General features: G+C 43.6%; 1 protein-coding gene across 1 annotated transcript in view; it reads left to right on the forward strand.

The window, feature by feature from the left end:
* Positions 1-17,281, forward strand: part of LOC138853994 (lachesin-like) — a 384,143-nt gene that overhangs the window by 293,098 nt on the left and 73,764 nt on the right. The window contains exon 8 of the mRNA XM_070094252.1: positions 14,537-14,671. Within this exon, the coding sequence (XP_069950353.1) occupies positions 14,537-14,579 (43 nt within the window). The 3' untranslated portion in view covers positions 14,580-14,671. The remainder of the gene's footprint in view (positions 1-14,536; positions 14,672-17,281) is intronic.

Here is a 17,281-nt window from a genome sequence, read left to right on the forward strand (position 1 = left end):
AGGTCAGTGTCAGTGCCGCAGTACTACTGCTTTCAGGTCAGTGTCAGTGCCGCAGTACTACTGCTTTCAGGTCAGTGTCAGTGCCGCAGTACTACTGCTTTCAGGTCAGTGTCAGTGCCGCAGTACTACTGCTTTCAGGTCAGTGTCAGTGCCGCAGTACTACTGCTTTCAGGTCAGTGTCAGTGCCGCAGTACTACTGCTTTCAGGTCAGTGTCAGTGCCGCAGTACTACTGCTTTCAGGTCACTGTCAGTGCCGCAGTACTACTGCTTTCAGGGCAGTGTCAGTGCCGCAGTACTACTGCTTTCAGGTCAGTGTCAGTGCCGCAGTACTACTGCTTTCAGGTCAGTGTCAGTGCCGCAGTACTACTGCTTTCAGGGCAGTGTCAGTGCCGCAGTATTACTGCTTTCAGGTCAGTGTCAGTGCCGCAGTACTACTGCTTTCAGGTCAGTGTCAGTGCCGCAGTACTACTGCTTTCAGGTCAGTGTCAGTGCCGCAGTACTACTGCTTTCAGGTCAGTGTCAGTGCCGCAGTACTACTGCTTTCAGGTCAGTGTCAGTGCCGCAGTACTACTGCTTTCAGGTCAGTGTCAGTGCCGCAGTACTACTGCTTTCAGGTCAGTGTCAGTGCCGCAGTACTACTGCTTTCAGGTCAGTGTCAGTGCCGCAGTACTACTGCTTTCAGGTCAGTGTCAGTGCCGCAGTACTACTGCTTTCAGGTCAGTGTCAGTGCCGCAGTACTACTGCTTTCAGGTCAGTGTCAGTGCCGCAGTACTACTGCTTTCAGGTCAGTGTCAGTGCCGCAGTACTACTGCTTTCAGGTCAGTGTCAGTGCCGTAGTACTACTGCTTTCAGGTCAGTGTCAGTGCCGCAGTACTACTGCTTTCAGGTCAGTGTCAGTGCCGCAGTACTACTGCTTTCAGGTCAGTGTCAGTGCCGTAGTACTACTGCTTTCAGGTCAGTGTCAGTGCCGCAGTACTACTGCTTTCAGGTCAGTGTCAGTGCCGCAGTACTACTGCTTTCAGGTCAGTGTCAGTGCCGTAGTACTACTGCTTTCAGGTCAGTGTCAGTGCCGCAGTACTACTGCTTTCAGGTCAGTGTCAGTGCCGTAGTACTACTGCTTTCAGGTCAGTGTCAGTGCCGCAGTACTACTGCTTTCAGGTCAGTGTCAGTGCCGCAGTACTACTGCTTTCAGGTCAGTGTCAGTGCCGTAGTACTACTGCTTTCAGGTCAGTGTCAGTGCCGTAGTACTACTGCTTTCAGGTCAGTGTCAGTGCCGCAGTACTACTGCTTTCAGGTCAGTGTCAGTGCCGCAGTACTACTGCTTTCAGGTCAGTGTCAGTGCCGCAGTACTACTGCTTTCAGGTCAGTGTCAGTGCCGCAGTACTACTGCTTTCAGGTCAGTGTCAGTGCCGCAGTACTACTGCTTTCAGTGCAGTGTCAGTGCCGCAGTACTACTGCTTTCAGGTCAGTGTCAGTGCCGCAGTACTACTGCTTTCAGGTCAGTGTCAGTGCCGCAGTACTACTGCTTTCAGGTCAGTGTCAGTGCCGCAGTACTACTGCTTTCAGGTCAGTGTCAGTGCCGTAGTACTACTGCTTTCAGGTCAGTGTCAGTGCCGTAGTACTACTGCTTTCAGGTCAGTGTCAGTGCCGCAGTACTACTGCTTTCAGGTCAGTGTCAGTGCCGCAGTACTACTGCTTTCAGGTCAGTGTCAGTGCCGCAGTACTACTGCTTTCAGGTCAGTGTCAGTGCCGCAGTACTACTGCTTTCAGGTCACTGTCAGTGCCGCAGTACTACTGCTTTCAGGTCAGTGTCAGTGCCGCAGTACTACTGCTTTCAGGTCAGTGTCAGTGCCGCAGTACTACTGCTTTCAGGTCAGTGTCAGTGCCGTAGTACTACTGCTTTCAGGTCAGTGTCAGTGCCGTAGTACTACTGCTTTCAGGTCACTGTCAGTGCCGCAGTACTACTGCTTTCAGGGCAGTGTCAGTGCCGCAGTACTACGCCATGAGCGAAGCATGGCCTAGATATAAGATAATGTTATAAGTGTGCAGCTGCACACATTGTTATAAGTGTGCTGCAGCACACATTGTTATAAGTGTGCTGCAGCACACAATGTTATAAGTGTGCAGCAGCACACATTGTTATAAGTGTGCAGCAGCACACATTGTTATAAGTGTGCTGCAGCACACAATGTTATAAGTGTGCAGCAGCACACATTGTTATAAGTGTGCTGCAGCACACAATGTTATAAGTGTGCTGCAGCACACAATGTTATAAGTGTGCAGCAGCACACAATGTTATAAGTGTGCAGCAGCACACAATGTTATAAGTGTGCTGCAGCACACAATGTTATAAGTGTGCTGCAGCACACAATGTTATAAGTGTGCAGCAGCACACAATGTTATAAGTGTGCAGCAGCACACAATGTTATAAGTGTGCTGCAGCACACAATGTTATAAGTGTGCTGCAGCACACAATGTTATAAGTGTGCTGCAGCACACAATGTTATAAGTGTGCAGCAGCACACATTGTTATAAGTGTGCAGCAGCACACATTGTTATAAGTGTGCAGCAGCACACATTGTTATAAGTGTGCTGCAGCACACAATGTTATAAGTGTGCAGCAGCACACAATGTTATAAGTGTGCAGCAGCACACATTGTTATAAGTGTGCAGCAGCACACAATGTTATAAGTGTGCAGCAGCACACAATGTTATAAGTGTGCAGCAGCACACAATGTTATAAGTGTGCTGCAGCACACATTGTTATAAGTGTGCAGCAGCACACAATGTTATAAGTGTGCAGCAGCACACATTGTTATAAGTGTGCAGCAGCACACAATGTTATAAGTGTGCAGCAGCACACAATGTTATAAGTGTGCTGCAGCACACAATGTTATAAGTGTGCTGCAGCACACATTGTTATAAGTGTGCTGCAGCACACAATGTTATAAGTGTGCAGCAGCACACATTGTTATAAGTGTGCAGCAGCACACAATGTTATAAGTGTGCAGCAGCACACAATGTTATAAGTGTGCTGCAGCACACAATGTTATAAGTGTGCTGCAGCACACAATGTTATAAGTGTGCAGCAGCACACAATGTTATAAGTGTGCTGCAGCACACAATGTTATAAGTGTGCAGCAGCACACAATGTTATAAGTGTGCAGCAGCACACATTGTTATAAGTGTGCAGCAGCACACAATGTTATAAGTGTGCTGCAGCACACAATGTTATAAGTGTGCAGCAGCACACAATGTTATAAGTGTGCTGCAGCACACAATGTTATAAGTGTGCAGCAGCACACATTGTTATAAGTGTGCTGCAGCACACAATGTTATAAGTGTGCAGCAGCACACAATGTTATAAGTGTGCTGCAGCACACAATGTTATAAGTGTGCAGCAGCACACAATGTTATAAGTGTGCTGCAGCACACAATGTTATAAGTGTGCAGCAGCACACATTGTTATAAGTGTGCAGCAGCACACAATGTTATAAGTGTGCAGCAGCACACATTGTTATAAGTGTGCAGCAGCACACATTGTTATAAGTGTGCAGCAGCACACAATGTTATAAGTGTGCAGCAGCACACAATGTTATAAGTGTGCAGCAGCACACAATGTTATAAGTGTGCAGCAGCACACATTGTTATAAGTGTGCAGCAGCACACATTGTTATAAGTGTGCAGCAGCACACAATGTTATAAGTGTGCAGCAGCACATAGTGTTATAAGTGTGCAGCAGCACACTTATAACAATGTTATAAGTGTGCAGCAGCATTTGTTTTTGGTTTAAAAAAGTTACTTTTCGGTGTATTTTTGTATAGTTGTTATGGTTGTATTCTCTGGTTCCTGGTTCATGTGAAGATATATTACAAAAACGGAGATGATTTGTGTTAGTTTTAGGACTGTAAATAGATTGAAATGTTCGATTTATGTCTATGTTGAAAATTATACAAATTAGGTCGCACTTCTATTAAACTCAGCTGGTGCGTCTTATATGCGTTCACAAGTGTGGTTATATTATTTATACAATTATTACATGGTTGCATAACAATTTTTTTTAATTAACACATCGGCAGAGTGACACGAGAAAGAAAAACTTTCATCATCATTCTCTCCATCACTGCATAACAATTATTTGAGTGAATTAAAAATCGAAAAGAAATTCATGTATAAAACGTGAGAACGTATCGAATGAACAACTAAAATGTTATTTTACTGCCAGAAATACATTCAGTATTTATTCTAAACCCTTTTTCAAATTGGAATATTTTAAATTTGTGTGATTATTATTATTATTATTATTATTATTATTATTATTATTATTATTATTATTATTATTATTATTATTATTATTATTATTATTGTTGTTGTTGTTATTATTATTATTAGTATGCTTATTATTATTATTATTATTATTATTATTAATATTAAAGAAAGTGCTAAACCGACAAGGGTCGTGCAGCACTGCAGGGTAGAAAATAGTGTTGGGGCTATAAACAGCTCGGCGGAGAGGGAATCAAAGGTGAGGAGAGAAAAAGGGTGGAAGGGATGCTAAGGGCTGTGTCAAAGTTCGTAAAGTAAAGCAGTTGCTGACGAAATGTCAAAAAGTGATCGTAAATCCAAGTCAGAACCGTCTGCAAGAAGAGAAGATAAGGTAAAAGTGGTAGGGTAGAGGCAGCGTTGAAGGTAAATCCTGCGAACTCGCTGGTAAACCGGGGTAATCTACAGCAAAGTGAAGAACCGAAATAGAGACCCGACAAACTTCACAGAGAGGAACAGGGTGTCGTTCCATGAGATACCCATGAGATACCCATGAGATACTCATGGGTAAGGCGAGTATGGCCGATGCGGAGACTGGAGAGCACTGTCTCCCGAGTACGGCAACGATGGTAAGATTGCAACAAACCTAAAAGCAGTTTAATATAGTGCAATTTGTTATGGTGCGTGCCTGACCACCGTTGATGGGCAGAGATGACTGGAAAATAATCTCTAAACGGAATACCTCCATAGGAACTGGAAGATCATGCACCGCTGACCGCACAACAGCATCCGCCAGTTCATTTCTCTGCACTTCAACGTGTCCAGTGACCCGACGGAAAACGTCGTCTTTGTTTTTGCTAGCCACACGGCGCAGCCTTAGATGAATACGAAGAACATGACTCACGAAATTGTAATGACACGATTGCAAACAAGCCATACCACGGACGGGATTTGAACCAGCGGTCAGAGAGTCTCAAAACTCCAGACCATCGCGTTAGCCACTGGACCAACCAGCCATAATAAGATTCGTCCAACTAGGTATATTTCTACACCATAGGAAGGTTAGGTCCAGTGGCTAACACGACGGTCTGGAGTTTTGAGACTCTCTGACCGCGGGTTCAAATCCCGCCGTAGTATGGTTTGTGAATACGAAGCATTGATGGATGAGGGGAATCAGATTGTTTAAAGGCTTGTAAGGCACTGAGGGAATCTGAAATGATCACAAACGTCAAAGGAGACATGTATGTGATACGAGGAAGTGCTATGAGGATGGCATAGAACTCGGCAGTAAAAATACTAGCTGAGTCTATTAATGACCTCAGACAACATTGTTAGGGAACACCACCATAAACCCAACACCGTCAGAAGATTTAGAACCATCTGTATAAACAGCAACGGCATTATCATGCGACCGTAAGTGATCGAGAAAAAGAAAGCGAGAAACAGTCGTAGGTAGTATATATTTTAGTAGAATTGCCGACAATATGTAAAGTAAAAGGACACAAGTGCAACTAATGTGACATTTTATTGTGGCAACGTTTCGCTCTCCAGGACCTTTGTTAAGCCGTTACAAACAGTACATGGACACAGAGGGTATATATAGGCTCAGAGTGAGGTGCTTTTATATCCTTTTACTCACGTGCATGTTAATTGTTATACCATGTACTACTACTACTACTATTATTACTACTACTACTACTACTACTACTACTACTACTACTACTACTACTACTACTACTACTACAACTTGTATCACTACTACTACTATTACTACTACTTCTACCACTAGTATTGCACCTATCTCTAAGTTTATATATACCCTCTGTGTCCATGTACTGTTTGTAACAGCTTGACAAAGCTCCTGGAGAGCGAAACGTTGCCACAATAAAATGTAACATTAGTTGCACTTGTGTCCTTTTACTTTACAATCGTAGGAAGGAGAGCTTCGGCGTACGGTAGTTGGGGAGAAAAGACACGAACCATCGGAACCTGCCAAAGGGTAAAGGAAAAGGCAGACGGTAAATGACCATACAAGGGAGGCAACTAGAGAGAAGACTGGAGTGAGTGAAGACGAAGAGAAAACGGTCGGAGTAAGCAGGGGAGCCGAACAAATAACGAGCTTCTACTTACGTCTAAGACCAACCTGGTGGCTCTGGTGGCCTGGTGGTTAACGCTCTCGCTTCACACGGTGAGGGCCTGGGTTCGATTCCCAGCCAGAGTAGAAACATTGGACGTGTTTCTTTCACCTGTTGTCTATGTTCCCCATCAGTAAAATGGGTACCTGGGTGTTAGTCGACTGGTGTGGGTCGCATCCTGGGACACTGACCTAAGGAGGCCTGGTCACAGACCGGGCCGCGGGGGCGTTGACCCCCGGAACTCTCTCCAGATAAACTCCAGATATGTAGAAGAAACACGAAGGTCATGAGAGCGGACAAAGTAACGAAGACAGTGAACATCACAAAGATCAGCTAAGGAAGGACATTCGCCTCAGCATAGAGGCTTTCAACAGGGGATGAACGAAAGGCACCAACACATTAACGTAGACCCCGATGATGAAGGGGATCTAACCTAGAGTGGAAGGAGAAGCTGGAGAATAGACTTGGTCTCCATAATCCAGCTTGGACAAGACTAAGGTGGAATGCAAACGGAGGAGAGTCATGCTCCCCATGAACGATGTACAAGAATTTTTAGGAGATTCAGCCGTCGATGGCAAGCTGCCTTCACAGAGGAAATGTGAGGATTCCATGTCAACCGGCGATCGAAGAGTAGGCCATGAAACGTGACAGTATCACATTTTGGAATACGTTAGCAGTGTAAATACAATGGAATATCTGGGATAAGAAGACCTCTAGTGATGGTAATGAAATGGGTTATCGTACTAGAAAATTTAAACCCATGAGAAGTGGCCCAATGGGAAACTCGGTCAATCGCATCCTGAAGGGAGGCTGCTACTAGGCGACAGTCAGCGCCTGCGTAAGCTATAGCGAAATCATCCATATATAGTGACGACCAAACATGCTTTAGAAGAACGGAAGGTAGGTCATTTATAGCTAAGAGAAAAAGGTTAGTGCTAAGGACACAGCCTTGTGAGACTCCCTCGGCCTGAACAAAGTCTAAGGAAAGCGAAGCGCCAACACGAGTGTAGCGACGGAAAGGGAGGGGAATTATTTTTTTTTTTAGCTAACACACGTGTAACTTTACCTTATTCCTAGTAATGACCCTCGTATTGTGGATAGTCTTAATGACCCTCGTGTAGCAGATAGTCTTAATAGTATGATAATAAGATTTTATCTCCATTATAGAATAATAATAAGATATAATCACCTTGATATTATAATAATAAGGTAAAAGGACCACAATGGAAATAAGTCACCCTGACTTTTTTTTGGGTTATCCCAGGTTCTCTACACATATGCTGCTATGTATGATAATCTATGTAACTGTATTTGTGTATACCTGAATAAACTAACTTACTTGCTAACATGGACACGAAAATGTCTGTCAAAAAAGAAAGCAGCAAGGAAGGTTGGCAGATTACAGCGAAGGTCTAAAGAGTGGGCTTAGGCTACAATGTTATACCTCCAAGTGGTGTCATATGCCTTCTCAAGATCTAAGAAGACGGCTAGGACGGAGTGTTTGTTAGCAAAGGCGTTTCGCACATACGTATCTAAGTCGAGCAAGGGGTCCAAAGTAGAGCTGCCCTTGCGAAAGCCATATTGGTGAGGAGCAAGAACATTAAGTCTCCAAATACCATATCAAACGTCTATTCACCAATCGTTACACCACCTTACAGACTACACTGGTTAGAGCAATGAGACGATAGTGAGAGGTATCAAGCCCCGAGGGAGAGCTCCTCGCGTCCAAATAAGATTGAAAAGATTCTAAAGGACTATAAGAGCTGTAGAATGCAGAAGTTGTAGTATACTGATATGAATATCATCAGGCCCAGCTGCCTATGACTGCCAAGAGGAAAGCGTGGACTCTAGCTCTGGGAGAGTGAAAGGTACATGATACGGCTCCATTCCACTAGAAGAGAAATCCAAGGGCAATTGTTCCTTGGTAGACTTACACACGAGAATTGAAGGACAGAGGCGATGCTCTTGGGACACACGAACAAGAGAGTTCCCGATTTCCGTAGCAATTTCAAGACGTTCCGCAACGCTAACACCAGCAACCCGCAAAATAGGAGCTGGGGCCGGAGTATACATGCTACACAGCTTCCGTATCTTCTTCCAAACCGCACACACAGGGGAAGTCGAGGTAATGGTAGACACATAGTCTAGCCAACAAGTGTGTTTAGCTTCGCGTATGACGCGGCGATCGACTGCCCTTGCCCGCTTAAAATCCAAGAGACAGTTCGAGGTCCGATTATACCAACAATGGCCCCACGCAGCGCATTTCAAACGCACTGCACGGGCACACGCAGGAGACCACCAAGGCACGCATGTATGAGAATGCCTGCCTGTGGTTTGAGGAATGAAACCTAATGCTGCAGTCAAAACTAAGGTCGAGAACTGGTGCACCAGTTCATCAATAGAGGACGAAGATGACTCCTTACATAAAGTGGTATGATAAGAGAATAATTGTCAATTTGTCGTCCAAATTGCCAACGAGGGCTACGAGGCATTCTGGAATAGGTAGCAAAGTAAGAAGAAAAGGAGAGTGATCACTGTCGTGCAAATCTGGGAGAACAGACCAAGCGTAATCAAGTGCGATTGACGAGAAGATATAAATATCATTGCAAGAGATAGAGACTGAGTGCGAGAGTCAAAATGGGTGGGAGCACACGTATTTAGAACATATATAGAGAGAGCAAACTTTATACCATCTGTGCAGATAAATACGGGCTTCAGTATAATGCAGCAGATAAAGAAAAAAAAACTGTTAATACGGTATACCATCGCGCACAAGAAGCGCACTCTCATTAAATGATTCACCAGGAAAGGGATCAGCAGAACGCAACAGCACACAGCCTGAAACGGGACGTATAACAGCTGAATGAATTTTGGGTTCTTGTAACCCGACACATACTGGGCAAAACTGGAGGAGCAACACCTGGAGCTCTTCCCGATTACCCCTGAGGCCACGAATATTCCATTGTAAAAAATTCATTACTTACAAATACAGATATGCCAACAATAAGAAGCGATAAAATCTATGGGGTATTAGGGTCAGTGAAGTCAATGTGTGGAGGCAACGGTAAGCGTGTAACGAGGAATCTGGATGTTGTGAAGGAAATGATTGCTGCGAGAGTCGTGAAAAATAAGAAGGGGTAGAAAGAGGCGCGTCGGTGCCAATCGAGGGCTTCGTCTCCGCGGTATAGTTGGAGATAGCGTCAAGTGTCTCAGCGGATAAGGAAGATGCCGATACCATGATTTCAGAGACAGGTGAGGTAGAGCATGTAGAGATCGGGGAGACTATGGACAAAAGGAAACAAAAGCATCACGCAGTATAATCTTGACACAAATTCATAAACCCATTTTAATAAAGGAATCATGAATAAGAATGTGAGATGTATTTTCCCCGACATTCTATAAAGAACCAGTTACATCTCAAGAGACAGTTCCTCAAGCTTCCTAGAATGTTGTTGATGGAGATCACCAACAGTGTTAAACTGCATCTTTTGAATTTATGAGTGAGAGGCCTTCACAAACTCACCTTTGTGACTGATATATGGCTCATGTTGCCATCACCTATTGGTCACGTAAATGCATTTTGTTGTTTATTGAATAAAACAGTAATTCTTTGTCATCCAAAGATACGTCTCACACTGACATTATATTATCAGTTTCACAGAATGAATTTCTGTCCGTCAGAACAATAAGTTATGGCTTTCATTTACTACTAGCCAAGGTTAAGATGTACTGGTATTACAAGAAGCCAGAGTCAAACATATACTGACTTCCTCATTTGCTCATCAGCTTTGTGATCACTGGAGATCCCACAACATTCTGTCATCCTTGTATAGACTGACAAAAATTTACTCGCAATGTTGGTTATCAAAGTCTCTGAAAATATTGTATTATACATATATACAGTATACAATGAGCCCAATCAACATATACAGCATCCACGTGATCCAGCAATCAATACATATTGTTGTAGTAATGAACATCCTCCTCGAGACTGATTCAGACCTCTTTGGTGTCCACAAAAGTAAGTTGTTTCTGTCATGGATGGTAATTAGAATTTTTTGTATATGGGTGAATGAAGTCAAGCGAGAAATGAAAGATCCTGTGTGGTAAGATGTTCATGGTCAGGTTTTATAATGTAACTAAAACATTTCCGTAGACAAAAGTCTGTGAATAATATACCTGAGACCAGTTATCTAAAAATCACTTACGTGTCATGGATAGCATTTTAGACGCCGTTCACCCACTTTTACTTTTGCCAGATACCAATACTACTGAATCTGCTCGTGCAAGCAGCAATGGTTGAGCATTCATGAGATGACTGTGGGAATCTACGGCATGCAACAGTGGAGCAGTATGCAACAGTGGAGCAGTATGCAACAGTGGAGCAGTATGCAACAGTGGAACAGTATGTGACAGTGGAGCAGTATGCAGCAGTGGAACAGTATGTGACAGTGGAGCAGTATGTAACAGTGGAACAGTATGTGAAAGTAGAGCAGTATGCAACAGTGCAGCAGTAGGTGACAGTGGAGCAGTATACAGCAGTGGAACAGTATGCAACAGTAGAGCAGTATGCAACAGTGGAACAGTATGTGATAGTGGAGCAGTATGCAGCAGTGGAACAGTATGTGACACTGGAGCAGTTTGCAACAGAGGAGCAGTATGCAACAGAGGAGCAGTATGCAACAGTGGAACAGTATGCAACAGTGGAGCAGTTGCAACAGTGGAGCAGTATGCAGCAGTGGAACAGTATACAACAGTCGAACAGTATGTAACAGTGGAGAAATATGCAACAGTGGAACAGTATGCAACGGTTGAGTAGTGTGCAACAGTGGTGAAGTATGCAACAGTGGAGCAGTATGCAACAGTGGAGCAGTATGCAACAGTGGAACAGTATGCAACAGTGGAGCAGTATGCCGCAGTGGAACAGTATACAACAGTCGAACAGTATGTAACAGTGGAGAAGTATGTAACAGTGGAACAGTATGCAACGGTTGAGTAGTGTGCAACAGTGGAGCAGTAAGCAACAGTAGAGTAAAAACCAACGGTGGAGTAGTATGGAACAGTGTAGCAGTATGCAACAGTGGTGAAGTATGCAAGAGTGGAGCAGTATGCAGCAGAGGAGTAGTACGCAACAGTGGAGCAGTATGTAACAGTGGAACAGTATACAACAGTGGATCAGTATGCAACATTGGAGCAGTATACAACAATGGAACAGTATGCAACAGTGGAAGAGTATGCAACAGTATGGTAGTATGAAACAGTGGAACAGTATGCAACAGTGGAGTAGTAAGCAACGATGGAGTAGTATGCAACAGTGTACCAGTATGAAACAGTAGAACAGTATGCAACAATGGAGTAGTATGAAACAGTGGAACAGTATGCAACAGTGGAGTAGTATGCAATAGTGGAACAGTATACAACAGTGGAGTAGTATGAAACAGTGGAACAGTATGCAACAGTGGAGTAGTGTGCAACAGTGGAACAGTATGCAACCGTTGCGTAATATGAAACAATGGAACAGTATACAACAGTGGAGTAGTATGAAACAGTGGAACAGTATGCAACAGTGGAGTAGTATGCAATAGTGGAACAGTATACAACAGTGGAGTAGTATGAAACAATGGAACAGTATACAACAGTGGAGTAGTCTGTGGTCTTGTATAAGGCACAATCCCACCTGCTGGGCTGGGATAGGAGTAGCTGAGTGGGTGACGTGTGAGAGTGTTCACCAATTCAGAGATCCTGCTGGTTTGTTCTGAGAACAGGTCTCTAAACAGGTGGTCCTGTCTGTCAAGTTCCTTTTTCTTCCGACACTGGTCCTCCTGATGCCCTTTCTTGTAGCAGTAATTGCACCTGGTATCTCGCAGGCAGTTGTTGGCGGTGTGCCCCTTCCGGTGACAGCGATAGCACAGCCTAGGTGCCTGGGAGGGTGGACTAGGATTTGTTGCACCTCCTGTGTTTTGCAGACTTCTCTCTCTCTCTCTCTCTCTCTCTCTCTCTCTCTCTCTCTCTCTCTCTCTCTCTCTCTCTCTCTCTCTCTCTCTCTCTCTCTCTCTCTCTCTCTCTCTCTCTCTCTCTCTCTCTCTCTCTCTCTTCCTCTCTCTCCCTCTCCCTCTCCCTCTCTCTCTCTCTCTCTCTCTCTCTCTCTCTCTCTCTCTCTCTCTCTCTCTCTCTCTCTCTCTCTCTCTCTCTCTCTCTCTCTCTCTCTCTCTCTCTCTCTCTCTCTCTCTCTCTCTCTCTCTCTCTCTCTCTCTCTCTCTCTCTCTCTCTCTCTCTCTCTCTCTCTCTCTCTCTCTCTCTCTCTCTCTCTCTCTCTCTCTCTCTCTCTCTCTCTCTCTCTCTCTCTCTCTCTCTCTCTCTCTCTCTCTCTCTCTCTCTCTCTCTCTCTCTCTCTCTCTCTCTCTCTCTCTCTCTCTCTCTCTCTCTCTCTCTCTCTCTCTCTCTCTCTCTCTCTCTCCCGCTCTCTCTCTCTCTCTCTCTCTCTCTCTCTCTCTCTCTCTCTCTCTCTCTCTCTCTCTCTCTCTCTCTCTCTCTCGCGGGCTCTCTCTCTCTCTCTCTCTCTCTCACACGCTCTCGCTCTCTCTCTCTCTCTCTCTCTCCTCTCTCTCTCTCTCTCTCTCTCTCTCTCTCTCTCTCTCTCTCTCTCTCTCTCTCTCTCTCTCTCTCTCTCTCTCTCTCTCTCTCTCTCTCTCTCTCTCTCTCTCTCTCTCCTTCTCTCTCTCTCTCTCTCTCTCTCTCTCTCTCTCTCTCTCTCTCTCTCTCTCTCTCTCTCTCTCTCTCTCTCTCTCTCTCTCTCTCTCTCTCTCTCTCTCTCTCTCTCTCTCTCTCTCTCTCTCTCTCTCTCTCTATCTCTCTCTCTCTCTCTCTCTCTCTCTCTCTCTCTCTCTCTCTCTCTCTATCTCTCTCTCTCTCTCTCTCTCTCTCTCTCTCTCTCTCTCTCTCTCTCTCTCTCTCTCTCTCTCTCTCTCTCTCTCTCTCTCTCTCTCTCTCTCTCTCTCTCTCTCTCTCTCTCTCTCTCTCTCTCTCTCTCTCTCTCTCTCTCTCTCTCTCTCTCTCTCTCTCTCTCTCTCTCTCTCTCTCTCTCTCTCTCTCTCTCTCTCTCTCTCTCTCTCTCTCTCTCTCTCTCTCTCTCTCTCTCTCTCTCTCTCTCTCTCTCTCTCTCTCTCTCTCTCTCTCTCTCTCTCTCTCTGTCTCTCTCTCTCTCTCTCTCTCTCTCTCTCTCTCTCTCTCTCTCTCTCTCTCTCTCTCTCTCTCTCTCTCTCTCTCTCTCTCTCTCTCTCTCTCTCTCTCTCTCTCTCTCTCTGTCTCTCTCTCTCTGTTCAATATTCACAACACTATCACATAGTATTGCCAGATATCATAGTATGGTGAACTTCTGATATTCCCTCACTGCTACCTACCTTTCAAACATACGTTGCATGGTTCTCAGCCAGTTTATATTGCAGATCAGTCACTCATATATTGCAAAGCTACCACCGAGGATACATTGCTCAACTGCCACACAAACTTTGTCACAGATCTTTCGCACACTGTACAGTATATCACAGTTTTATCACACAATATATCTTACAGTTATCTTACACAGTATATCTTACAGCTGACTTACACATTGTATGTTGCAGAACTGTCACATATACGTTGCTCATTCCTTACATATTTCTTGTAAAATATTCCAAGAGCGCATTTTCCATATCTCATCCAAGAAATATGTTGCAGATATCTCACGCTTTACATGTTACAAATTTTACATACTTTATATGTGGTAAATTTCACACGCATATGTCGAAAATAATACTGACAGTATATTGCATATTTCACACACACACAATATATGTTACAGATCTTACATTTACCATTCGTTGCAGGTCTTGTGGCTCTCGCACACATATTTTGTTGCAGATCTCTCGCACTGTATGTATTTCAGATCACTCACATATTATTTGTTGCAGCTTTATTACACAGTATAATTTAAAGATCTCTCTCATACGGGTTTCAGAACTCTCACGCATTACCAGGTGCAGATCTCACACAGTATACGTTGCATATTTCTCGCAAATATCTTACTGATATCTAATAAATGTGTTTCATATCTCTCAGACATAATAAGTTGCAGATCTCACACATAGTATATGTTGCAGATCACTCACACCGTGTATGTTGCAGACACAACATGACGCTTAACATGAGAAACTTGGTGCCGTCAGACTTCGGTATCTACACCTGCATCGTTAGGAACTTCCTGGGAGAGGCGCAGGCTACCACGATCCTCAGAGGTGAGTGTTGACAGCCTTCAAGAACACTATCCAGGGATCCAACATGACTGGTGAGTGTTGAAGAACTTCAAGAACACTATCCAGGGATCCAACATGACTGGTGAGTGTTGAAGAACTTCAAGAACACTATCCAGGGACCCATCATTGTGAGTGATGAAGAACTTCATGACACTATCCATTTTAGTGGGTGTTGAAGCCTTCAAAAACCGTCCAGGAAACAAATCTACAAGGTGGGTGTTGACTGGAGTCATGGATATCAATCTAAGAAACATTGTCATAGGTGGTTTTTGAATGACGTCAAGACTACTCTCCTGAGAATCAAACAATAAGTGATTTTTTTAAGAAATTTAGGTGATAGGTGATTGTTAAGAAACGTCTACACAAACATCTTGAGAACCATCTTGTTAGGTGATTGTTAAAGGGCGTCTAGAATACCATCCTGTGAACCGTCCTGATAGGTGACACTTGAAGCACATATAACATTACATTCTGAGAACCAAGAAGACAGGTGATTGCTGAATGCTGTCTAGGAAACCTTCCCGAGAACCATTATGATGGGTAATTATTGAGGGACCTTTAAAACACCGTCCAGGGAACCTTACTGAGAGATGAATGTCGAACGTCTCTATAACACATTCCAAGAATCTAACTTCAGAAGTAAGTCTTTACTTTCCTCTGTGACACCACCCAAGGAATCACTATCACAGGTGTATATGGAAGGTTTTCTCTGACACAACCAGGGAATTATCAAGATAGGTAAACATTTTGTTTTTGTTAGTAAACGTAACTATTATACTGACCTTGGTAGCAATCGTGCATGTTATCAAGTTCTTTGTAGTTATTTTAGCAATTATTAATGATTTTTTTTTCAACAAGTCGGCCGTCTCCCACCGAGGCAGGGTGACCCAAAAAGAAAGAAAATCCCCAAAAAGAAAATCCCCAAAAAAGAAAGAAAATCCCCAAAAAGAAAATACTTTCATTATCATTCAACACTTTCACCTCACTCACACATAATCACTGTTTTTGCAGAGGTGCTCAGAATACAACAGTTTAGGAGTATATACGTATAAAAATACACAATATATCCCTCCAAACTGCCAGAATCCCAAACCCCTCCTTTAGAGTGCAGGCATTGTACTTCCCATTTCCAGGACTCAAGTCCGGTTATATAAAATAATCGGTTTCCCTGAATCCCTTCACGAAATATTACCCTGCTCACACTCCAACAGCCCGTCAGGTCCCAAATACCATTCGTCTCCATTCACTCCTATCTAACACACTCATGCATACTTGCTGGAAGTCCAAGCCCCTCGCCCACTACACTTCCTTTACCCCGTCCCTCCAACCTACCCCGCCTTCCTTCCCCTACAGATTTATACGCTCTCTATGTCATTCTACTTTGATCCATTCTCTCTAAATGACCAAACCACCTCAACAAACCCTCTTCAGCCCTCTGACTAATACTTTTATTAACTCCACACCTTCTCCTAATTTCCACACTCCGAATTTTCTGCATAATATTTACACCACACATTGCCCTTAGACAGGACATCTCCACTGCCTCCAACCGTCTCCTCGCTGCTGCATTTACCACCCAAGCTTCACATCCATATAAGAGTGTTGGTACTACTATACTTCCATACATTACATTCTTTGCCTCCATAGATAACATTTTTTGCCTCCACATATACTTCAATGCACCACTCACCTCTTTTCCTTCATCAATTCTATGGTTAACCTCATCCTTCATAAATCCATCCGCTGAAACGTCAACTCCCAAATATCCGAAAACATTCACCTCTTCCATACTCCTCTCCAATCTGATATCCAATTTTTCTTTATCTAAATCATTTGATTCCCTCATCACCTTACTCTTTTCTATGTTCACTTTCAACTTTCTACCTTTACACACATTCTCAAACTCATCCACTAACCTTTGCAATTTTTCTTTAGAATCTCCCATAAGCACAGTATCATCAGCAAAAAGTGACTGAGTCACTTCCCATTTTGTATTTGATTCCCCATAATTTAATCCCACCCCTCTCCCAAACACCCTAGCATTTACTTCTTTTACAACCCCATCTATAAATATATTAAACATCCCTGTCTAAGACCTACTTTTACCGGGAAGTAGTCTCCCTCTCTTCTACACACCCTAACCTGAGCCTCACTATCCTCATAAAAGCTCTTTACAGCATTTAGTAACTTACCACCTATTCCATATACTTGCAACATCTGCCACATTGCTCCTCTATCCACTCTATCATATGCCTTTTCTAAATCCATAAATGCAATGAAAACTTCCCTACCTTTATCTAAATACTGTTCACATATATGCTTCAATGTAAACACTTGATCTACACATCCCCTACCCACTCTGAAGCCTCCTTGCTCATCCGCAATCCTACATTCTGTCTTACCTCTAATTCTTTCAATTATAACCCTACCGTATACTTTTCCTGGTATACTCAGTAAACTTATTCCTCTATAAGTTTTACAATCTCTTTTATCCCCCTTCCCCTTATATAAAGGGACTATACATGCTCTCCGCCAATCCCTAGGTACCTTCCCCTCTTTCATACATTTATTAAACAAAAATACCAACCACTC

This window comes from Cherax quadricarinatus, chromosome 45 (genome assembly GCF_038502225.1).
Source record: "Cherax quadricarinatus isolate ZL_2023a chromosome 45, ASM3850222v1, whole genome shotgun sequence".
NCBI lineage: Eukaryota > Metazoa > Arthropoda > Malacostraca > Decapoda > Parastacidae > Cherax > Cherax quadricarinatus.